Source organism: Sinohyriopsis cumingii, chromosome 3 (assembly GCF_028554795.1).
Source record: "Sinohyriopsis cumingii isolate HCF-2022 chromosome 3, ASM2855479v2, whole genome shotgun sequence".
Lineage (NCBI taxonomy): Eukaryota > Metazoa > Mollusca > Bivalvia > Unionida > Unionidae > Sinohyriopsis > Sinohyriopsis cumingii.
The window spans coordinates 145,911,267-145,938,327 of NC_142963.1; the positions used below are offsets into that span (position 1 = coordinate 145,911,267).

Here is a 27,061-nt window from a genome sequence, read left to right on the forward strand (position 1 = left end):
GACCACATAACTAACTGCAGGTATCGTATTGCATACTCACTTCCACGCATTTATAGCTGATGAAATGTTTAAGAAAAATGAATTAATTTGATATATTTAAATATCTGCACTGAAATATATCTTGCATTCTACATTCGGGGTTGGTTTTCAAATTGAAGGTCACCCAGATATCTTTCATAAATGCTTTTCTTTCACATTCCATCTTAACAGCTGTTTGATGTCTACAGCTGAACCATGGTACATTTATGTGCATCAAATTTATGCCAGCTATAATGTACCACAGTGAAAATTTTTTCTTGAGGCTAATGTCGCCCATCAGTTCCATTTCCTGCAATTTGACTGTAATACACTTCAAAATTCAGACATGAAACTTACTTTTCTTGTCTGCCTGCTCTGTCATAAGTGTCATGGTCAGATATCATCTGATGATCTCAAGCGTCATGGTCAGATATGATCATTGTATACCTCTGATGATCTCAAGAGTCATGGTCAGATATCATCATTGTATACCTCTGATGATCTCAAGAGTCATGGTCAGATATCATCATTGTATACCTCTGATGATCTCAAGAGTCATGGTCAGATATCATCATTGTATACCTCTGATGATCTCAACAGAGTAGGTGAAGGACCAATATATTTTATTTTAGCAATAGAAATAGCACAAACCATTTTTACATTTTGTTTTAGATACAGTGCTATAGTCATTGCAACACCTTAGCTAATTGTGGTTACTTCTACCTGGATGGTTTTAAATAACTATCCATTTAATGTAGAATGCAAATACCAAAGTAATGAAAAACTTGTTTTGGTGAATCTGGTTGTTGGATTGTGTGCGTGTGATTTGGATTTTTAACATAGCTTTCAAAAACATTCAGTGATGTGTAATTTTCTACAGCAAATAGGTAATCTTTTGCCATGGCAATATTTTTCAGAAGGATCTTGATTTTCAGGGACAAGTGCGGACATTTAAGAATACTGTAGTTACTTCATTTGGTAAATATGATACAGTCAGTTTCCTAATATTGAAGTGAATCAGTATCTAACATTTACTTGCATGTATATCAGTATATATGTTTCATTATCGGTAGGTTTGTAGCTGCATTTTCATCTGTATATGACGATCTTTTTCAACACCCAGAAATGCATTAACCTAACAAATCATAGAAAACATTATTCTTTATCTTTTCAATTAAAGTTAAAAATCATCATGCAGATTTGGTTATACATCCAGGTGTTAAACAAAGTAAAAATAAGTCCATCACTAAAATAGTCACAAAATTGTGAATGATTTCACTATATCATGTTCTTTTGAGGTTTGTCTGCTTTCGCTTAATTGTCCATTATGGAAAATGGATTTGCTATTCTGGTTTACCCTTTAGCAGTTTTGGGATATTTTATTTTTATTTTTCTTCATCCTTAGATATAATTAAAATATGCAATAAAGAATAGAATCAGTATCACACCCTACTTTGACTTCAAAGAATAAATTCCTGCTTTTAAATATGAAATATTACTGCATATGATACCATTTTCTATATATGAGCTCAAATGATATACACAATACAGGTCAAAATATACTAAATGCTATTTATGTCACACAAAAAATATGTCAGTACACTTTACTACATTTTTACATTAGGAAATGAAATTGGAGTTTGTGAAATAAATATACCTGTTTAATTTAGATATCTAATCAGTAAGTGGAATGAAATGAGATTTAATCACTGTATAGTATCTTCTTTTTATTAAGTAAGGATATTATAATATTTGACAGGTACAATTTTAAAAATATATCATTATCTACTTTAAAAATGGAGAAAAATGAAACCTAATGACATACATAATTTATAAGTCGTATAAATATGTAAAGAAATAAATCATTTCCAATCAGATCCACTCTTACCTGTTGTTATAATATCAAAGTATCTAAGCCGATGCAACATATATAATATCGTATAAAATGGGTGATATTCTGAGTCAAAGTAAAATTGGCAAAATACTTCACTTCATTTTAAGTAAGGGACATTATGAGCTCAAATGTTCATGAACAAAACTGTGTTGACGATAAACTGAAAGTGGAAGCTTGAAGAAATTTGTCAAAAACTGGTTTACAAATATGACCACAATATCAAAATATATTAATATGCATAAAATCTATCACATGTAAAATCATTTTACTATCAGAAGTAAACACCTAAGTTACAAATGAAATGGAATAAAAGAAATAACTCATAATGTATTAGTTATTTCATTAATTAAGAATAATAATAATAATAATATCTTACTGGGTTTTTCCTAAGATGTATCTGCTTTTTTAGAGCTTTAATTTTAATTGGCACCATATGGCCAGTATTGTGCTGATGTGCTGTTAGACCTCGGTATATATACATTTACATGCTTTCCACTAATTTCCTTTATGATGTCAACATCTCATAGTGGCAATTATCCGGAATGTAAAAACTAGAAGCAAACAATACACTGCTTTATATGGTGTCATACAACACATGATATCCTCACAAAGACGTTGATAACTAGGGCATACTGCTATTGTGCTAGTAACCTTCATGAAGTGTCACTTGCTTTTTTTCACAGATAATAAATCTGTTTACTAACATATAGCTATTTCTTGTTATTTCATATAGCTTAAACCTTTTCATTGTTCTGGAAAGATTTTTCTCCTCCATGTAAAAAAATGTAAATATTTATTGTTCTTGTGTGTGTTTGTCTATGTATAGTTATTTCATCATCCCCTAATCAAGACTTTGCTTTAGGTCAAAAGAATTAGCAAAACCGTATTTTTTCCCCTGTGCTGCTTTTTAATTTTTGTGTCATGATATAATACTTATACTGATTGTTTACATTCCCATTTTGTTTCTTTTGAACTTCTTGATAATATGGTGCCTATCAGTGCCTAGGTCGTTAGATGTGTTGGTGTCAAAAGATATACTTTTTCACTGGAGTTCAAACAAATATTAGAATGATATCCACTAATTTTAAATACTGTTTCTAACAGATCCATACTGATCTAAAGTTTCATAATTTTTACCTTTTCCTTTGTGTGTGTTGTTCGTCTTGTTAGTCTGTTTTGTAATCTTGCCTTTGAGAATGACTCCATATTAGTTGTACACTGTTAGTCATTGTTAGTATATATATAGTATATAAATTGTGATTATTTTGTGAGCAGCTTTCACATATTATGTTACTTGGATAGTTTAAGGGAGGTAACTTTGATGTGTTTGGTACTTGTTTTGTTTACAGAATGGAATGGCAAAACTGATGCTGGCACATGTCAAGGAACAAAGTTACATAATTGAACACTATTGAAATATTTAAAAAAAAATGCAGCTCAATTTCAAATTCAATTTTCCTCAATAAAAGTAACTAGATGACATTATTAAAATGATAAAAGACAGGAACATATATTTATATATACATTTCCTAGTTTATAACAAGAGTTTTCATAGAGACAACTTAGCTCAAATGTACACTAGTGAATAGTGTAAAAAAGAAAGACAATGTGACCTACTTTCCCTTGGGAGAAAGGCATAATGAGGCCAGGAACATCCTGGTCAAGTTACACATAGATACCATGCATACAAACTAAAGATTTGCCAGGTAGACTAAAATTTACACTGGAGTTAAACCTTTATTAACAAAGTCATAACGTAGAATATTAGGTCATTGTGGCCAGGTTGGCTAAAATAATTTAAGGAATGCAGTGACCAAGTTCATTACACAAAGACACAAAAAATAGAGATTTTTCATCAACAAACTTTTATACTGGAGTTAACCTGTAATGTTGTCATTAATAGATCAATGTAACCTCATCCACGGTGGTTCAGAATGATGCAAAAAAAGTTGGAGATTTGTTGGAAAGACCAATCTGTTATGTTGGGATCAAAAGACTGAATAACAAAGGTATGAATGAAGTGTTCACTGTGACCTGTTTAGGATATTTTTTAAATGACACCCTTACCACATTCTATGTTGATACCATACCTAAAGCAGGCAGCAAGAATGGTGGAGAAGAACATTATACTGGAGCTAACCTTAAAAAGAACAAAGCCATTGGTGTAAGAAAAGTACGTTTAGACCAGTTCTTATCTAGGGTGTTTTACTTGATGCAGTATACACCCTGACCAAGTTGCAAGATCAGAAGGTAATGACAGCTGGATATTTGCTTGTAACATAAACACTTCTACTGGGTTAACTTTCAGACAAAAGTGTAAGAAAAGTAGGTCACTATGAACTTTATATGAAGTACATCCCACAAGGAGTGTTTCATAGTGATGTAAAAATCCTGAAAAAAATTAAATGAACAGATCACTCCTAAAAGTCAAGATTTGTCGGAAAGATAAAACTTTCACACTGGGTTTAACCTTGAAAAACATGACCAGATGTGCAAAATTTCAATCTATCTCGCCAAATAAATAATATTATAAAAGTTATAGAGTTTTTTTATTTGTATTCTATGTAGATTCAAACTCGGGTCAGTGGGTTAAGGCACTCATTGCCTTGGCTGCATGCACCAACCCCTATACCATCTCAACCATACACACATCACCAAATAATGATGCTACAGTGGAACCCCGCTATAACGTGATAATTGGGGTCCACAAAATTGAATCGCGTTAATATCGGGGTCGAGCTAATGCGTGGTTTTACAGTATTTTACTTTTTTGAGAGAACAACTCATTGGCACATATATGTGTATTCATGTCTAATGTATATGAGGAATAGGGTATCAACACCATTTACTATAGTGCCATCGTGGCATTCATTTCATCTATAATGCATGTAATTCCATTGAAAAATTGCACACAGATTTACAATATTCAGTATCTGAATTCAACGTCTAACATATAGCATTAACATAGTATCAACATCATTTACTTGCCGTCTGATATCGTACCGTCGGGGCTTGAAATTAATCAATAAAATATGTAATTCCATCGCAAAAATTGCAAACATATTTAAACTATTCAATAATTTTGTCACACATCATTGTGTCTGAATTCAATGGGGGAAAATTAACAACAAAATTAGGTTAAGAAAGACGAAGCACGTGTATGGTTAATTACGTTCCAGGGTCTATGAACGGTGTCTGTACAAATTTCATACTGCTAAAATTTTCTCATGCGTTTCCATGTACACTTATCCATCGCAAATTTCCACTAATTAACGCTTGTACGCCTATTTGGTTGAACGACTTCAACAAGAATAATTACCAAGCAACGCATGCTTTCAGCGTGCATATAACTTTTACTTCAGATCTTGTGAATATTGAAAGAAACGTGTGAAAACTACTATACTAATCATGGCGCAAAGTACAAAGAACGATTTGCGTTTGTGAACTTGCTTTTCCATAAGGGTAAAATATTTTTATAAAAAATAGTATATTAATAAAGAGTTCATAAACAAACACTATACCCATGTAAAACCTGAGAACTAAGTGCAGTAGGCCTGCAATGGTCATGAGTCACTTTTGAAATAAAAATGTGAAGATGAACGCACGTACAATTTCATACCCTTTCAATTTCCAGCTAATAAAGCGGACATTATTTACTGGTCAACTGATTGCATCTAATAACACTGCCAAGCCCAGCAAACATGTTGGCGGCTTTCGTTTTTTCATGTTTATTAAATTGTGAGAATCTTTAATCAACCACCGCATTGTCTGCTGCTTGTTTGTATATGCTGTTAAAGAAACACATGTCGGCTATTGTTTGAGCAACAATGGTATACAAAATTAATTGAAGACAATCACTAAGACAACTTACTGGCTTTACTCATAGATCAGTAACAAGTAACATTTCCGATAAAGTTTGTTTTGGCATTACACTTCAAAAACCTGGTGAAACTGTTAAATTTCAGAAGCCAAGCCACGATCATATTATATTTGAATTCATACTCGAACTCTTCCCTAAAATGATAATAAACTTTTACACATTACTTCTCGTACTTTAAAAAAGTCTTTTTCCGGGTACGAGAAAAATACACGTACATGTATTTAAAATTTCAGGAAAAACGCTACGATCGCATTATATATCGTATTATATTCAATTCATACACGATCTCTTCCCCAAAATGATATTTTTTTTGGCGCAAAGTGCAGAGAACGAATTGCGTTTGTGAACCTGCATTACCATAACAGTAAAATATTTTTATAAAAAATAGGAAATCAATACCAAGTTCATAAGTAAACCCCATAAACATGTAAAACCTGAGAACTAAGTGCAGTAGGCCTGCAATGGCCACGAGTCACTTTTATATATTTTTTTAAAGCTGAATGCATGTACAATTTCATACCATTTCAATTTCCAGCTAATAAAGCAGACATTATTTACTGGTAACATGTCCGATAATGTTTATTTTGAGATAACACTTCAAGAACCTGGTGATATTGTTCAATTTTAGAAGCTACGCCACGATAGTATTATATTAAAATTCATATGCGAACTTTTCCCTAAAATGATAATAAATGTTTTACACACTAATTATCGTACTTAAAAAATATATTTTTTCCCAGTACGAGAATTATACACATATATTTAAAATTTCAGGAACCACGCCACGATCATATTAAATTCGAATTCATACGCGATCTCTTCCCCATAATGATGCTAAATCATTTTTCCATTATTTCATGCACTTTGAACAAAAAATATTTTTTCATGAGCGAATGAATAATATGAAATTTCGGGAGCCACGCCACGACCGCATTATATCTGAATTTGCGTCATAGCGGGGCATGTTATAGCGGGGTTGCAATGTACTAAGTCACTGGTACTGGCATTCATGTGTATTGGACACTCTAACATTTAAACATACTAGTAAATGTAATATTCTTAATAGCTGTTAAAATTTGCGGTAGTATAATCAAAGATATATAATAAATAACATTTTGATCTGTATTTCTATGATATAGCCCAATGAAAGATCACACATTTCTGCTGCTGTTTGATGCCAAGAACCGCACTAAGGCTGTTGTATTGTGTTTGAGGTATTGAGGTGCAGGATGGTTTCCAATAACAGTCTTTAGTCTTAATGGTGTTGCATCAAGGTTATCCCTAATTATAGTTAACAAGATTGCCATGGAATCCAAATAATTACAAGAGACACCATCAGAATGACCATACACCAATGCATGACAAATCCAGGGAAAAATATCTGTGAACATCTTATCTATGCTGGCCCTGCAAATTTTTAGGTGATGCCAGTCCTGTATAAATAATCTTCTGTAATGATGTAACTTCAGCCTTGTAACACATGACTAAGCTACCCTTGTCACCTCTGACTTTTTAACCATTTCATTCCCTTAATAACAAAATATTAACTGCGGCCTTGATCTTTGTTTGAATTCCACAGAAGTAAAGATACAGCTCTCTTTCACCAACGCATCTTTTAATCTAACAGTCTTCATTACAAAATAATTCCAGATAAAATGTGATAATGCTATGGACCCCAAGACCTAAATGATAAAAATTAAAAATATAACTTACTTTTAATCTCCAACTTCCATCAGGCCAATTATTTACATAAAAAACAATCATACATGTATACAAGACACTGCCAAAGCTTTTGTCTCTAATAAGCTACTACTGCATTCAGTCAGAATTCCCAACATGTACACTGGAAATAAACCTGTCTCTAATTAGGCACTACTGTAATTGAGCTGTGTCAACTATTGCATTTAAGTTAGAAATTTGTCATTTTATAACAAATTTGTGCTGCATTAAATGTGTGACATTATTCAGTCACAAATCATCACTGATACATAACCTTTACTTTGTATTAGTAACAAGACATTTAAATGACAAAATAGTCCTTGACCTAAATTCAACCAATCTTTTACCTAGTTTTAGTAATGGCAGCCATGTTTGATGCCAGTTTGTCATTATTTACACATATTTGCATGCCCTTCATGCAAGGATGATGGTATTCTATCAATTTAAACCATCTTGCAATTGTAAATGAACAAATATGCATGATGGACACATCGTCATGTGACAAGTTCATTCTGGCCATATGAGCTAAAAATAAATACCTATCTTGAACTGAAATGTTTGCATCCTTACATTAGTGACAATAATAATCCATCTCCATTTGTGTTATCTCCCAGATCATCAAAGAGACTAATATAGACTATAACATTTGCTACAAAAGTAGAAAGAAATACAAGAACAACCTGAAAAGACTGATGTTCCATTGAGCAAAAAGAATATAAGATCATTCTTCCTTTTCACTGCTGAGTATTAGAACCATCAATGATATTGTTCACTGATAACACAAGCTTCAAATTGGCTGATGTGATGGAGTCATACTGGATGTCAGATTGGAGCCATTTTCATCAGGACCCCAATTTGAAGTCTTTGCTTGAAAACCTAATGTCAATATGACCATCCATTGAAGGGGAATAGTGACAGCACGATTTTCAAGACATATGTCATGGCAGCCATACTGGATGTCAGATTGGCACCATTTTCATTTATGACCAACTTGGTATCATAAGAGGTCTACTGGTGTAAACTTGATTTCTGATCCATTTGGGAATGAGTACAAATAATAATAATTTCAAGATGGCCACCCAGTGGTTTACGAGGCAGTGTGATTATGGATAGAGATGTCAACAGTGTCATAATATCCTCCAGCTAATGCACTGGGTTAATTGGATAGAGTAGGAGATGATATGTACAGTATTTCCTGTCCAGTTACAGACAGACAATTAGTTAATTTTATCACAATATCCCCTGGTGTAGTATTAGGTTAATACACAGTAAGATATAATATATACTGTGTTTAAAATCCAGATGAATGAACTCCATTTCAACACAAATTAAGAGTCCTCTTTAAAGTACTTCTCAACCAGATCATTTCTTCCCATATTCTGAAGAGGCAGAATTATGCTGGACTTATTTAATCGGCCTCGCTGGTTCAGATGACACAGAAGCTGATATATCTGCTCACGTACATTCCCATGGTAGTCAGTTGCAACCTGGACCAGTTCATTATCTGAAACTGAAGTAAACTGAACGAATCAATCCATATCTTGCACAGCAATCTCACTGTATGCTAAATGTTTAAGAACGTATATCCTGCTCTAGGGTTAATCTTAAGAAAAATGTCATTTATATGCTGCTTAGTTTGTTTCAATCAGATTGCTGCTATTAAGCATTTTTAATATACTATAATGATACATATATCAAAATGTATTAGTATAACAAATTCGTCATAGAGTCTTTTGTGGATGTGCTCCTATATATTATAAGCAGTCTTTAGAACAACATAAATGCTGGCCATGGCCTGCATGTTGAACCCATCCCAGTATTTGCTGTCATGGCCTGCATGTTGAACCCATCCTAGTTATTTGCTGTCATGGCCTGCATGTTGAACCCATCCCAGTATTTGCTGTTATGGCCTGCATGTTGAACCCATCCCAGTATTTGCTGTCATGGCCTGCATGTTGAACCCACCCCAGTATTTGCTGTCAGGCCTGCATGTTGAACCTGCCCCAGTATTTGCTGTCATGGCCTGCATGTTGAACCCATCCTAGTTATTTGCTGTCTTGGCCTGCATGTTGAACCCATCCCAGAATTTGTTGGCATGGCCTGCATGCTGAACCCATCCCAGTATTTGCTGGCATGGCCTGCATGTTGAACCCATCCCAGTATTTGCTGGCATGGCCTGCATGTTGAACCCATCCCAGTATTTGCTGGCATGGCCTGCATGTTGAACCCATCCCAGTATTTGCTGGCATGGCCTGCATGTTGAATCCATCCCAGTATTCGCTGTCATGGCCTGCATGTTGAACCTGCCCCAGTATTTGCTGTCATGGCCTGCATGTTGAACCCATCCCAGTATTTGCTGTCATGGCCTGCATGTTGAACCCATCCTAGTTATTTGCTGTCATGGCTTGCATGTTGAACCAATCCCAGTATTTGCTGTCATGGCCTGCATGTTGAACAGACTTTCTGGCATGTAGTGACCTAGTTACTCTGTAGAGTGTACACCTAGATGAGCGTAACCAATGCCACACAGCACGATCTTTCATTTATGAAATCACACACACACGCATTGGTAATATATTCATCTTTTACTCCTTTAAGATCATGATCATTATGAATGTTCTTCAGGCAGATACATTGTCAACCTGAACACCATCCATTATCACGATATGAAAATGCTTGAATGAATAAAGGATGAACATATTACTTACATCCTGTTGAATTAACACACACAGACATATGTAGTCAATGTAACATGTCTGAAGACATGAGCATTAAGTCAGTGTACCATATATGGGGGGTAATTAGCAGTAAACAAGTCAATGGACCATGTCTGAGTAGTATTGACAATAAACAAGTCAATGTACCATGCATGCATTGTATTAGCAATAAACAAGTCAATGTACCACGTCTGAGTGGTATTAGCAATAAACAAGTCAATGTACCACGTCTGAGTGGTATTAGCAATAAACAAGTCCATATACCATGTATGTGGCATTAGCAATAAACAAGTCCATGTACCATGTATGAGTGGTATTAGCAATAAACAAGTCCATGTGCCATGTCTGAGTAGTATTAGCAATAAACGAGTCCATGTACCATGTATGAGTGGTATAAGCAATAAACAAGTCAATGTACTATGTCTTATTAAACAAGTCAATGTACCATGTTTGAAAGGTATTAGCATTAAGCAAATCAATATGTCTGAGGTGAATTAGTATTAAACATATTGTACCATTTCTAAGATGTATTAACACTAAACCAGTAAATGTCTGAGAAAGATTAGCATTAATATGATAGAGAAACAGACCTGATAATTCTCGGAAGAAGAATTCCCAATTATGAATGATGAGATCTTTTGACAGTTTTCTCAATAATGAATCGCAGATGCCTGAAATGGAAACAATTGATATATCAAAGATATGGTTAATTCATTAACTCAAAACCATGAAAACTGATGCATTGGCAATCAAAAATAGAGCAACTTAGAAAAGGCTCACTATCCCCAATCCCCAACCTTTTACTGCGTATTCCAAAATCTCCCTCATTCTCCCATCATGTCACTCATCTCTACCCACAGAAAATGAACTAGGAGTCATAAAGCATAATTCACCATATATATGATGTGCATTTCTGATATGATGGTATACATAAAACGTGGTCAGAATATAGTTGAAAATGTAATTGTGATTGAAATTTCTGCACAGATGACCTCTCACCCCCTTTTATGGTCCTCAGGGGTTGGAGTCAAGGATGACATCACTCTTGTCGATGGTTACCACAACTACAACATACCTATAACAGGTGATCAGTGAAATACTGTTGTTTCCTTGTAACATGTTCTAAATAATGTTTCCTTGCAACAAGTTCTAAATAATGTTTCCTTGCAACATGTTCTAAAAAATGTTGTTTCCCTGTTACAGTATGATTTAAATATTGTTGTTTCTTTGTAACATGTTTTAATAATGTTGCTTTATTGTAACACTCTAAATACTGTTTCCTTGTAATATGTTCTAAATACTGTTGGTTCCTTGGAACACATTCTAAATAATATTGTTTCCTTTTAACATGTTCTAAATACTAGTTTCCTTTTAACATGTTCTAAATAATGTTGTTTCCTTGTAACATGTTCTAAATAATTTTTCCTTGCACCATGTTCTAAAAATATTGTTTCCTTGTAACATGTCCCAAATAATATTATTTCCTTGTAACATCCTAAATACTGTTTTCTCCTTGTTACATGTTCTAAGTAAATAAATGTTGTTTCATTGTAAACGTTCTTGATACTATTGTTTCTTTGTAACATTGTCAAAATTTGTAGTCTATTGTTGCCCGGTAACATGCTTTAAATACTGTTGTTTCCTTGCAACATTTATTAAAATATATTGTTTCCTTGTAATGTGTTCTAAATACTCGTTTCCTTGTAACATATTCTAAATATTTATGTCTGTTATTTCCTTGTAACATGCTCTAAATAATGATGTTTCCTTGTAACATGTTCTAAACACTATTGTTTCCTTGTAACAGTCTAAATATTTAGTCTGCTGTTTTCTTGTAACATGCTTTTAATACTATTATTTCCTTGCAACATGTCCTAAATAATTGTTTCATTGTAACATGCTCTTAATAATGTTGTTTTCTTTTAATAAATTCCAAATATTAAGTCATTGTTTCCTTGTAACATGCTCTAAATACTGTTGTTTCATGGTAACATGTTCTAAATAATGTTGTTTTCTTTTAATATATTCCAAATATTAAATCTATTGTTTCCTTGTAACATGCTCTAAATACTGTTGTTTCCTTGTAATATGCACTAAATACTGTTGTTTCCTTGTAACATGTTCTAGATACTGTTGTTTCCTAGTAACATGTTCTAGATACTGTTGTTTCCTTGTAACATGTTCTAGATACTGTTGGTAATGAACAGATTGATGGAAATGTAGACATAGTGAAAGCTACATTAAAAATAAAAGAACCCCACAAGACTACCGTCCAAACCTTGTAGTCTGAAAGCAACTTTCATTGCACCTTTTTTGCCCATGAATTCAACCTCTGAAATCTTCTAGCTGTACAAAATTCCCTATGCTATACACCACCTTGTTTATTATATCCCCACAATAATGTCTTATCATTTCCATTAAAAGTAGTCATCTACCAATTTTATTTTTTTAAAAGAGTAAATGCAAATAAAGTCTGATTATAGCTTTTTTCTGAATGAAAATGGTGTGATTGGACTGGCCCCCCACCCCATGGGTACACATTTTAATTTGCACCTTATCCTGGTTATTTGAACACGTCACATTTTTTTCAAACTGCTCTCCAGTGATGTATGTTAAAGTTAATTTTTGCATTGAATTTTGATGATAAAGATGAAAAATTTAAAAATAGCAGATCTCAAGTTGCTGGCTATAGGCTTGATATTTCTATACTGTTTGCATTACTTTTTATGAGTCTTTGAAAAATGAGGCAAAAGCAAGAGAAGGCATGACATGTAGATGTCCTAAAGAAAAATATGCTGATTTGACATCCAACACAGCTGCCAAGGCAGCCAATATTAGAATAGATAGTGATATCAGCATCAGGCTTTCATTAAAGATATAGCATGTAGATGGTACTAAATGAGATTGGTGCCAGTCTGACATCCAGTCTTTCATTAAAGATATAGCATGAAGATGGTACTAAATGAGAATGGTGCCAGTCTGACATCCAATCTTTCATTAAAGATATGGCATGTAGATGGTATTAAAGGAGAATGGTGCCAGTCTGACATCCAGTCTTTCATTAAAGATATGGCATGTAGATGGTACTAAATGAGAATGGTGCCAGTCTGACATCCAATCTTTCATTAAAGATATGGCATGTAGATAAGTACTAAATGAGAATGGTGCCACTCTGACATCCAATCTTTCATTAAAGATATGGCATGTAGATAAGTACTAAATGAGAATTGTGCCAGTCTGACATCCAATCTTTCATTAAAGATATAGCATGTAGATGGTACGAAATGAGATTGGTGCCAGTCTGACATCCAATCTTTCGTTAAAGATATGGCATGTAGATAAGTACTAAATGAGAATGGTGCCTGTCTGACATCCAATCTTTCATTAAAGATATAGCATGTAGATGGTACTAAATGAGGTTGGTGCCAGTCTGACATCCAATCTTTCATTAAAGATATGGCATGTAGATAAGTACTAAATGAGAATGGTGCCAGTCTGACATCCAATCTTTCATTAAAGATATGGCATGTAGATAAGTACTAAATGAGAATGGTGCCAGTCTGACATCCAATCTTTCATTAAAGATATGGCATGTAGATAAGTACTAAATGAGAATGGTGCCAGTCTGACATCCAATCTTTCATTAAAGATATAGCATGTAGATGGTAATAAATGAGAATGGTGCCAGTCTGACATCCAATCTTTCATTAAAGATATGACATGTAGATAGTACTAAATGAGAATGGTGCCAGTCTGACATCCAAACTTTCATTAAAGATATGGCATGTAGATAAGTACTAAATGAGAATGGTGCCAGTCTGACATCCAATCTTTCATTAAAGATATGGCATGTAGATAAATACTAAATGAGAATGGTGCCAGTCTGACATCCAATCTTTCATTAAAGCTATGGCATGTAGATGGTATTAAAGGAGAATGGTGCCAGTCTGACATCCAATCTTTCATTAAAGATATGGCATGTAGATAGTACTAAATGAGAATGGTGCCAGTCTGACATCCAGTCTTTCATTAAAGATATAGCATGTAGATGGTACTAAATGAGATTGGTGCCAGTCTGACATCCAATCTTTCATTAAAGATATGGCATGTGAATAGTACTAAATGAGAATGGTGCCAGTCTGACATCCAGTCTTTCATTAAAGATATAGCATGTAGATGGTACTAAATGAGATTGGTGCCAGTCTGACATCCAATCTTTCATTAAAGATATGGCATGTAGATAAGAACTAAATGAGAATGGTGCCAGTCTGACATCCAATCTTTCATTAAAGATATAGCATGTAGATGGTACTAAATGAGATTGGTGCCAGTCTGACATCCAATCTTTCATTAAAGATATGGCATGTAGATAAGTACTAAATGAGAATGGTGCCAGTCTGACATCCAATCTTTCATTAAAGATATGGCATGTAGATGGTGTTAAATGAGAATGGTGCCAGTCTGACATCCAGTCTTGTTATTTATCCTTCTTCTGAACAGATGGTTATATCAACATCAAGTTTTCACTGAAAGACTCTTATAGAGTCAGTCTAATGTTCAACATGCTGCCATACTGGTCATCTTGAAAATCATGTTGTTGCTTCTCTTCCTGAATTGATGGTCATTTGACATGGGGGGTGGGTTCAAAAGTGACTTTTAATAACTAGTGGATGGTCCTAAATAAATATAATGACCTCTGTGGTCATTCTTCTCTTAGATGGTCATATCTCCATGGTGTTTGTACAGAAGAACTTACTAACTGGCTTGCAGATAGTCCTAAAAAAAATGTGTAATGATGTAATAACCATTATGGCTGCCATGGTAGCCATTTTGAAAATGTTTATAAAAATATGCAGGTCCACAAGCAAATATGGATAGAATTTCAGAAAATCATTAGAATGGACTTGTAATCCAATGGTTTTGGGTTTTGGGTTTGAAACCTACTAGTGTCACTCCAGAATGACAGCTTTGGTGTGATCTTGGGAACAGCAATAGATCCCATTTAGCCATTATGACATAACCAATAATAATATATTCCTTGTAAAACAGCCATATAAAACTAGAAAACTAAAATTTCAATAACTTTTCAAAACCTGTTAACAGAATTTAAACTTTAGAGAAAGCATTCTGTACTTAAGATGTTCAAATTTATAGATGATGCAGATCTGCCATAAAATAGAAACATATCAAAGGGTTGCTGTAAAGCACTGCTAAATATCATTTGACCAAATTTGACAGAAAGCATAGTGGCATGGAGACCTTTGAAGTTTGCACAAGTGATGATGTTACTAAATATATAAAAACTTTAAAATGACTGCTTGAAATAGCTGAACAAGTTTTTGACTACATTTGATTGAATGCATCTTGATATCAAAACCTTACAAGATGAACAAATGATGTTAATTTGCCAAATATGGCTTACATTTCCAAGAATAGAAAGACTTCTTCTCAGTGTGCAAATTTAGACCAGACTTTGATTTACACAAAGCATTCTGTCACGGAGGCCTTTCTAACTAGTATAAATGATAATGATATGCAATCAAGTATGGTTGCCATTATGATATATAGAAAACTATTTCAAGGACTTCTAGAAGAAAAGCCTTGACCAGAATTTGACAACAGTTTAGAAATCATCTTTTCTTGAAGCCCTTTAATTTTTAAAATCACAGCTGTCAGTCATCAAATATTACTGATGTTACCAAATATAGAAAAACTTTAATAATCATGAAGTACCCTAAAAGCAAAGATTTCTTTTTCATTATTTTCAGAAGTGGACATTGTGATATCCCCAGTCTGTCTCCATGTCCATCAAGCTGTGTTACTGTGCTTCCTTTCTTATAATCTTCAAGTATTAGCAGTGGACCTCATGATACCCTCTGTCTGTCTGTCTGTCTGTCCATCAGTCTGTTCATTAACATGTCTCCTCCCTGTTTATAATCTTCAAGTATTAGCAGTGGACCTGGTGATACCCTCTGTCTGTCTGTCTGTCCATCAGTCTGTCCGTTAACATGTCTCCTCCCTGTTTGTTATCCTCAGTCTTTAGCAGTGTATATTGTGATAAGTCTCACTATGTCTACATTTCCATCAATCTGTTCATTACCAACAGTATCTAGAACACATTACAAGGAAACAACAGTATCTAGAACATGTTACAAGGAAACAACAGTATCTAGAACATGTTACAAGGAAACAACAGTATCTAGAACATGTTACAAGGAAACAACAGTATCTAGAACATGTTACAAGGAAACAACAGTATCTAGAACATGTTACAAGGAAACAACAGTATCTAGAACACGTTACAAGGAAACAACAGTATTTAGTGCATATTACAAGGAAACAACAGTATTTAGAGCATGTTACAAGGAAACAACAGGTTTAATATTTGGAATATATTAAAACATTATTTAGAACATGTTACAATGAAACAACAGTATTTAGAGCATGTAACAAGGAAACAATGACTTAATATTTGGAATATATTAAAAGAAAACAAAATTATTTAGGACATGTTGCAAGGAAATAATAGTATTAATAGCATGTTACAAGAAAACAGGGGCCCTAAGTGGCTGAGTGGTCTAAAGCGCTCTCCGTTACGGATCACTGCCATCTCACCTCTGTCTGCGTGGGTTCGAGTCTCGGATTCAGCCAATGTGGGTATGTGAGAAAGCTTGCCAGTAGCTTCTCATGGGTCGGTGGTTCTTTCCGGGGTTTTCCCAGGTTCTTCCTCCACCATGAATACTGGCTGCCATGTATAGCCTATCGTGTGCTGAAAAATGGCGTTAAACCCTAAAACAACAACAACAACAAGAACACAGCAGACTAAATATTTAGACTGTTTCAAGGAAACAATAGTGTTTAGAACATGTTACAATGAAACATCATTATTTAGAGCATGTTACAAGGAAATAACAGACATAAATATTTAGAGTATGTTACAAGGAAACGAGCATTTAGAACACATTACAAGGAAACAACATTTTTTAGAAAATGTTGCAAGGAAACAACAGTATTTAAAGCATGTTACAGGGAAAACAGAAAATAGATTCTGAGTCTCCACATCAAACTTTTATTATGGATGTGTGCTGGCCATTAATCAACTGTGGGTGTGTGTGCATTTTTTTTTGTGATCTTGCTGCACAATTCACCTACGTTCAATTGCAGTTTTCAATAGATTTCGGGGCCCTGAGTGGCCGAGTGGTCTAAAGCGCTCTTCGTTACGGATCACTGCCATCTCACCTATGTCTGCGGCGGTTCGAGTCTAAGATTCAGCCAATGTGGGCATGTGAGAAAGCTTGCCAGTAGCTTCTCGTGGGTCGGTGGTTCTTTCCGGGGTTTTCCGGGTTCTTCCTCCACCATTAATACTGGCCGCCATATATAGCCCTATCGTGCTGAAAAATGGCGTTAAACCCCACAACAACAACAACAACAACAATAGATTTCATAAATTGTATGATTGAAGAGTTACTGACAGAAACACCCACGTATGACAGTGAAGCCAAGGAAATACAATCAGAGGACATTTTCAAGGAACAGACAATCTGCAATCACTATACTTCTACTAAAGAGGATTTCAGAACTTTGTCTGACAGAGGACAAATTCTTAGACTTTTAACCAGATGACATTAGATACCGACATTTAATGAATACGTTAAATCACAAAAATGTGGACTTAACTTTCGCTGTTTATTTGTCAGAAATGTGGATTTAACATATTATGGGATATTGTGAATCTGATCATTGTGAACTATCTTTATACTGGTATATGACTGATAATTAAATTCATGGATTTATCATACAGATCAATTTAAAATGGCAAGCATTATGGCTTTTAATGGGACAAATTTATGGAAGACACACAGATAAGTGGCTACATGTAAATGTATGTTGTCTTCAAGACACACAGATAATTACCAGGACCATACATTGAACGAAAATGGTAATGACCAGAGATCTACAATTGAGACAGCACCCAGAGGATCTGTTTGATGATCAGGCATTCATTTCAGCCTGGGAGTAACGAAATCTCGTTAATTCCTTTGTTCAGGGAATGTAGCAGCAACGGTGTTAATGATAATCAAACAGTTCTTGGAACAAACAAGTTCACCCATGTGCAACCGGAAGTGCCTTCAACACATCCTAATATTTCAACAGTGACCCACTTGTCAGGAATGGTGGTGGCATTGCAAAATGATCTGGCTACATTATCTTAAAGTGTTTCACTCCTCAACTGACTCTAGGAATGGTGGCACGAGGCAAGCACGGACCAATCTGACATGCTATTCTTTAGGGCATGCAGAATCATTGCCGCCAGATGTCCTCGTCATGGACAACAATGCAACCCTTGGGAAGACTACTACTATCCCTTCAGTAACGGTTGCAAAATATGAGGCAGAATTCTTGCCATTCGTGGAGACAGTGCATCATAATCTTTGCCAACAAATTCAAGAAGGTGTAGAGATTCCTCCAGCACTCACCTTATGCAGAGGAAATTCCAGTACAGGTCTCGGAACATCCAACATTAAGGGCTGGGAGTAATGAAAGTGTCCATTTTGGTAAAAAGTGCTCTTTTCTCCATTTACCATGGAAGCTTACAGGTGCAGTTGGAAACACTACATAGATTTTTTCAACAACTTTTACAACTCCACAGTGCTTTCCTTTTTCTTTTTTTGTGTTCTCCATGTACCAGTTTGGCAATTTTATTTCATATCCTTTTGAAAAACACTGCGATATCTACCTATGTCTTGGCTATTGGCTATGTACAGAAACTAAACAATATCCTGGACTAAATTAATTTCTTTTTTTTTCTCTTTTTGTTTCCTTCCTCAAAAACATTTGCCGCGGACTACCACTGATAAATGCATTCTACAAAAAACTCATTATAGTCCTGCCTAGATTCACTCACAACGCCATCAGTGCGGCTCTATTTTATTCCATGTTTCTTCTTGCACTTCATGCACTCTTGTGGATACTTTTAAGATTAGGGCAGCATCAGGGTGCTAAGCATTGTCTATCAGACAATACTATTTGAGTCTTGGGTAGGTGACAGTCATATCCCTTTGAGAAATATATCTGCCTGAGCGATAAAATTTCAAGTTTGTAATTTTGTGCTGACTTCAGGTTGTTTTTGCATATCACCATAGCACTTCCTACTGCCTGGTTATGCTTTTCAATTTTCTTCTTTCAGGTCTTGTAGATGCACAGACCGGTACCAATGTCCACATCATATGGACACAGCAATTCAGATGGGTACATTGGAGAGCACTTCACTTCATATGGGTTCATGCAAGACATGACCATCTTACAACACAAATTTACCAAGTAAATTCTTCCACTGGCATTCTGTGACAGGAAAATACAAACATGTATTGGATAGTGTGTTCGCAGCTCAGCAGTCTCGTGGGTGCGCAGACTGATACAGCCGCCCGCATCATATGGCACTGCTCTTCACACAGGTTTATTGGAGAGGACTTCATATGGCTATTTTGAAAGCATGACCGTCTCACAACTCCATTGTCGTTCAGTAACATGGAATACAAACATTTCTGGATATTGTGTGCCATTTTGACACGAGCATGTGCAGGACTGGTGGTGTTAATGGGGAAATCAGTGGACAAAGAATGAATTCTGGCAAACCGTGATAATTCTGCAACTGCTAAAATCATTAACTAAGGCTGATGTATCTGGTGGGATTTTTTAGATTATTGCGATGTGGTAAATTCACAGTTTGATCACTGCAGAGCATTTCTTCAAGCAATTACCTGAGAATTCCGGATGAGACATTTTCAACAGACAAATCTGTTTATACTGATATTGCCATCTTCAAAAATGGACCCATTTTGTGCTGGTGTCAAGATTTCTTTCTTTCGGAACTCGTGCATATGTCCTGTGCCCTGTAAGGGGCAGTATTTGAGTCAGCGGCGGCAAGGGCTTTGGTTGGAAGTCATGGGGCAAATGCTCCTTTATTTGTGGATTCCATGGGCTGTCCGTTTAGTAGGGAACTTTTTCTGCCGTACTTGAAGCTCCTGCTGGCATGCATGGGCTATGATGAGCAAAACTTTTTTGTTCATTCGTTTCACATTTGAGCAGCCACAAATGCAGCTGCAGTGGGTATGGAGGACCATCTAATTCAGACTTTAGGAAGATGGTCTTTGTCATGTTACACGTGCTACATCAGAGTTCACCATAACCGACTTCCTTATGCTCAGGAACAATTGTGATTTCCACATTCCAAACTAGCATCCTCTTGGGGGCTCTCATTTGATATATTAATATCAAATTCAATTTGGCATTTTTCCCCCAATCAGACACTCATAAACTATCAGCCTAGCATAGATTTAGTTAAGATGGGATCAGCCCATAATAAACTAGCATGCTTGGATCAGCCTAGCACATAGTCTATTTAAGCTGCGATCAGCCCAGAGTACACTTGAATGCTGGGATCAGCCTAGCACAGATTTTACTGGAGCTGGGATCAGCCCAGAATACACAATCATGCTGGCATCAGCCTAGCATAGATTTGCTTGAAGATAAGATCAGCCCAGAATATACTCAAGTGGTGGTATCAGCCTAGCAAAGATTTTACTTGAGCTGGGATCAGCCTAGCGCCAATTCTACTTAAGCTGGGATCAGTACGTACTGTAATGATGGGATACGCCTAGCACTGATTGGGAATTAGTCTTTACATTCTGATTTTAGCCCATGAGTAGTCCCCACAGAGAGAGCCAAATATTGTTTAAATATTTTATTTAAGTGTTGATGTTATTTTAGTTATGAGTTGATGTTATAGAATATTTGTAAAAATGAAAAGTGACATCTTTGAGAGAGAAAGAGATAGAGTGAGTGAGAGAAGAGAATAAATACATTTACTCACGTATCCTGTAATTCTTACAATGCCTGTATTAAATCACTTTTTTCAAATACTTCAGTACTATTATGTTGTGTATGTACCATATTTTAGGTTTGTTTTGAGAGCAGTTTGAAGGTTTTTCTCAACTTCATCTTAATTGCTTTCAGAATAAGACAAAAGGCAGAGTCATCAGCATGCATGTGTTTCATGTCAGTTGATTAGACTGTATCTCCTAAGTTTAGGTCATTTATGAACAGAACAAATAATAAGGACTGTAAGACAGAACCTTGTCATACTCCACAACTTATCATTTTATTTTCAGATAGGTGTCCATTTAATGTTGCCTGTTCAGACCTACTGCTTGTGTAGGATGTGAACCACATAAGAGTATCTTCAATACTTTGATAGATTTTTAACATTTTAAGATGAATTACATGACATACTTGGCCAATGCCTTTGGAAAATCAATCATGGTGCTAACTTTCCTTCTTCTAAGCCTTAAGCTTTCAGCCATTTGTCAGATATAGAGATACTGCAATTTTGTAAGATAGATTAGTTTTTCAGTTCATTATGTTACCCTCTTTAAAAAAAAATCATTATTATTATTATTATTATACATTTATCTTTCTGTATTATCTGCATGCACGTGTCATTTACAATATGACATGCTCTTAATAAATTTAAAAGCCTAAATGTTTCTGAATTATATAATTTTCTTTATATTTTATATAATACAGATGACACTGTGAAACATATAATTTCCAAAAACGTATTGTTTTAGAATACATTCTTTACAAGAATAAATTTATATTTTAAAAAGTGCAAAATATTAGAAATTAGTATAGGTTTTTTGCCCAAAGGTTAATTTTTTTAGTTGATCAGTAATCAGTACAAACAGAAAATAGTCTACATAGATACATATGTACATACATGCATAAATACATAAAACCAGACATACACACAAATACACACACACACAAATACCTACCTGCTCCTGTCTCTTTTGTTGCACGGCTTTGCTGGGGTAGCACATTATCAGGGACTGAAATATTTATTTTTGATTTAAATATGCTATCCTCATTCAATAAACTTTCAGGAATCTATGTGAATTTTAAAACTCCAATTAGTCAAACAATAGGTTTGGATTGTAAAATGATCTTTGTTTATGCACATACTGCAGTTTTGTCCAATTTGTGAAGACTCCACGTTTTTACAATGATAACATAGAGAGGATAACTATTACACAGTAATAGAACATTGCACAGAGTTACGTATAACATATCATGCAAGTGATTAATGCAATGATATAACTACACCAGTAATGTAAACCTGTGTCCGATTCTCAAAAACTGCAAATATTGCATTGAAGACCTGTATTTGAAGGCAACGAATGTAATTTGTGATTCTACTGCTGGATATTGAGTTTTACCATCAACAGATTAATGGAAAAAACACAACTGATATTTGCAACAGTTAAACAACCACTAAAGTCCTTAGATCCTCGAACACAATTCTCATTCTCATACTAACACACCTGTTTGAACATTTTGTCCAAAGGTTGTTTGCACTTCACAACTGGAGTCATGATGTCATAATTGTGTCAGTATGTCTGATATTATTGACAGTACGTCATTTATGTTTTACTGCACTTTACATTCATAAGAACCATATTTGAATTATTACAGTGGACTGTTGTGAAGGCTCACTTTTCCTCTGCCCCAATGACCTCCCCATAACATCATATGGCTTTTCATCAGTATGCCATATACCGCAAGAATTAATGTAAAAAATTATAATTATAATTATAATTATAAAAAAGGATGTGTCTTTTCAATTTACTTAAAAAGAACATTTGCGTCTCTTCTAAGGGAAAGAACTATTGTTTATAAATAGTACCACCGGATACAGTATTTGATATACACATATATAATTTTATAAATGGTATTCAATGCAAATATTTATTCTGTGCCGATGTTCAAGTGTCTTCAATACAGATTTTATTCAGATGGAAATGGATACAGTAATAGATTTCAAAGTAGTAAAATGTTTGAAATGATGATCAAGTTAACGTAAACAAAGAACAAATGGCAAGCTTAACATTCAAGAGGAAAAATTAAGTTCAAGAGTAGGATTCTATGCTTTGTGTCTTTATTGCAAGGAACAGCTAGCTGTTTATAAACTCATCTGAGAAATAAATATGTTAATGTATTGGATATGCTGTTCATAAGGTTTAGCATGTGAATTATAAATACTCACTCTGTTTCTTGACCTCCTGAATAAAAGAATAAAATAAAGAAAAATGAATGGAACATGTAACTTTCTTTATGCTAGAAATATAGAAAACAGAAGTTAGATCAAAGTACTCTGAGCTAAGAAAAATATTTTAAAGGCACTATCATTTCTGAAAGAAAAGTTGCTGCTAGTTTCCATGGGAAGTGCTATAAAATAAAAGGCATTACAAATATTTTAACAAGTGAATTCCTCAACCAGGATAAATTCTAGCAATGTAACTGTGTTGAAATAATAAATTAATGAAACCAAGTAACTTCTACCTGTTGAACACTCTCAAAATGAACAGCAGATAAGATAACAGATGTGATCAAAGAAAATAAGGAAAATATTTGTATATAACCTGGTGCAGTCTGCAGTGGAATGAGACTGGAATATTTAACTAAAAATTTTCTTTCTCTTTTCTTACTGTGTGCACATGAACAGTAATGAATATATCTCGTTCGAAAAAATGAGATTACATAAATTTTTCTTTTAAGAAAATTATATTTCTACGATAATACTTGCCTATCACATTACATTACGGATGACTTTCTCTAAAAGATGAAAATCACCTTTCTGTTCATAGCTTATACAGATAAAGGGAAGCAATTTTTACATGTTATCTCCCATTTCTGCCCGTTATTTGGCTACCTTTATACCCAGATGTAAACCAGTCTTTGCTTGAGCAAAACATTATAGGATGCTTGCATTTCAGTTAAGGGTGGGAGGGATTATTTGTATCGTGATCAGGTAAGTATTAGTGGAGAGACATGATTTACTAAAATACAATTTCTTCCTACATCAAATAAATTAATGGCTTCATCATACTATCACAGAATAAGGCAAGAAATAACTTGGTTTTGCCTTAGAATGATTAGATCATTTTCGTCATACATGCATACAATGTTATATAGGGTGAATAATTGTTTTTCTAGGTAAGCAACTGAACTAACATGTACCTCATTGTAGATAAGATTGCGGCGCAATTCACTAAAAGCACAGGTATTTTACCCTGACTAATACTCACTGTCCTGTTTATTTAAGGCAAGTTCCATTTCTAACCGACACACTGGGTATGGATCTTGTCAAGGAGTGAACGTTCTCCATTTGTGTTCTCCAGCCATAGAGGCATGTGTTACATTTGCATTTTATTTGATATGTGAAGCCTATTCAGTATTTAATGTCGTATCGTGAAATAATGCCTTTACTACTATGCTGATTTAAAATGTTGTGAACTTTTGAATTACAAGTTGCTATTAGAGTTTAATTTAGTACCACATATCTATAGATATTAATTCCGAACCTATTATTATGACCAGTTTGGTTTTATTGTAGCTGTTTAGGGCTGTCTGAAGCTGTCTGTTTGTATGTCTGTGCGCATGGTGGATCCATGAAGGGAGGCTGTAGCCAATACAAGTGGGCCAATCAAATCTAGGAGAACTGTGTGCTGATGGTGCATATATGTGTGGGGCTATCTGTCTGGCAGTCTGTGTGTCGATATGGAAGATGATGTAACCATCAAGGCCATACAAAGACGAAACCGCTAGTTTGTAAGCTTGTGCACATGGTGGATCCATGAAGGGTGTGTAGGCCAATACAAGGGCCAACCGAAAAAATTCGGGAGAGCTGTGTGGTTTGTCGGTGGACACATTGTGCAAGTTTTGTGTGTGATGTGTGTGATGTGATTTTGATTTTTAACGTAGCTTTAACAATTTTTCAGTCATATCACTACGATGTCTGCAATGTGGTAGTTTATAGTGATGTCTAGCACTGGGGCATCATGCCGCAGACATGTAACATGATGTCCCACCTAGTCACATTATCCTGACATCGGGCCGACCAGTCCTAACACTAACCTCTTAATGCTGAACGCCAAGCGAGGCAGCTGTTAGTACAATTTTTTAAGTCTCTGGTATGACTCAGCCGGGGATCGAACCCACGACCTCCCGCATCCAAGGCGGATGCTCTAACCACTAGGCCACCGGATCGGTGTGCAAGTTTTGTAAATATATATAAATCATATGGCTGTAAAAATGACTGAGTCATGTTTTTTCAATTGGTTGTTTCAATTGAGTACAACTGAGTCATTTTGTTTACATAAGATTATATGAATCTTTACATGAGATTATGTAAATCTCACTTACATTCCAGGAGATTATCTGAATCTCACTTTCATTTGAATCATTTTTTGTTTTCCTACTTGTGAATGTTTGGATAGAGTATCTGAATGAGATGTACGTTTGGAGCATGAAAGAATCACTGCATTTTATATATATATATATATGGTCATTAATGCTGACTTTCTGGGTACATCGTTCACTAGGGCGAGCAGGTCGTTGATACAGAACTGATGGAGGGAAGGCATGCCTCACATTCTTTGAGCTAATAGTAGAACATTGATGGTCCATACATCTAGGTTCAGAAGAGGGGAGACAAAGGAGAGCAATTTGTTGTACCACCTCGTCGCAAATAGATCGTAGAGAGTATACTCGAATGGTAGATGGAGAGACCGCTTTGTGTGAATCAGTTGTCATCTGTTTGACAGGAAAAGCATTGAACCGTCCTGGTATGCTGCAGATCTTTATATTCATCAGGCATAGCGCATACTGCCGAAGGTAATTCCATACTTTGACGCAAAACTCCAGTGAGTTCGTCCTTCCCTGTTTCAGGAGGTACATTACCACAATTGGATTGTCCAACAGTATCAGGAACGTATGTCAGCACATACATTCCACTTGAGCGTGTGTGTGGGGGGGGGGGAGAGAGGGGGCGTTGAGAACGGCTTCTTGAGGTGCCTCTTGAAGCATCTGTTGCCACTGACTGTTGAAAGGTTTGGTAGCAAGTGTGTTTCCTATTTCTACAAACTGGCCTCTGTTCAACCCATTATTACTGGTTGTGGATTTTTAAGGAGTATTCCTTGCTTGAGCCACTTCCTGTCTTGCAATTAGAGAAGTAAGTTTTTGATTGTTGTTGTTGTTTTTGTAGTGTTTAACGCCATTTTTCAGCACAAGATAGGCTATACACGGTAGCCAGTTTAACTGGTGGAGGAAGAACCCTGGAAAACCCCAGGAAGAACCACCAACCCACGAGAAGCTACCGGCAGGTTTTCTCACATACCCATGTTAGCCGAATCTGAGACTCGAACCCAAGCAGATAGGTGAGATGGCAGTGATCCTGTTTTAGAGAAGAATAGTGCAAGAGTGCATCTCTTCTGACTAAGACCAAGTTGCAAGAGGCTGTCAGACCGTTAGTTATAATGTGGTGAGATGCCTTGGCCTTGGCAAAGTGGCTCACCGAATCCCAGGCATGATCGTTTCTGGTCTTCTCGGCAAGGTGCAAAATTGCCAAGGACATACGTCAGATAGTGAGGAAGCTCATATAATGTTCCTCACAAGCTTGAAGGTGGCACAGAAGACTTGACAATCCAACTCGTAAGAAAGCGAGGAAATCAAGCCAAACGCAGAAATATCCTTGTCGACATTAGCATGCCCGCACAGTGCCTGGAAAATTCCACTGGTGAGAATGTATGCTACTTTTCGATATCAGCTGTGACAAAGATGAACAGCACAATAATGGCAAATTATTAATAAATTCAAAGAATTTTATCAAAATGTTATATCCACCATATAAAACACCATTTGGACTTTAATATATCACTGAAAATAAAAGATGGCTAATGAGAATTAAGTATAAATAAAATGGATTCTCAAAAG

The 27,061-nt window shown here is 35.3% G+C and overlaps 1 protein-coding gene across 1 annotated transcript in view; it reads right to left on the reverse strand.

Annotated features, from left to right (window-relative positions):
* Positions 1-1,730: 1,730 nt before the first annotated feature.
* The window catches only part of LOC149804077 (uncharacterized), a 75,212-nt gene continuing 49,881 nt past the window's right edge, over positions 1,731-27,061 (reverse strand). Inside the window, exons 14-17 of the mRNA XM_089953995.1 lie at positions 23,334-23,349; positions 22,066-22,119; positions 10,819-10,899; positions 1,731-9,021 (exon numbers count right to left, since the gene is read on the reverse strand). Of these exons, the coding sequence (XP_089810121.1) occupies positions 8,840-9,021; positions 10,819-10,899; positions 22,066-22,119; positions 23,334-23,349 (333 nt within the window). The 3' untranslated portion in view covers positions 1,731-8,839. The remainder of the gene's footprint in view (positions 9,022-10,818; positions 10,900-22,065; positions 22,120-23,333; positions 23,350-27,061) is intronic.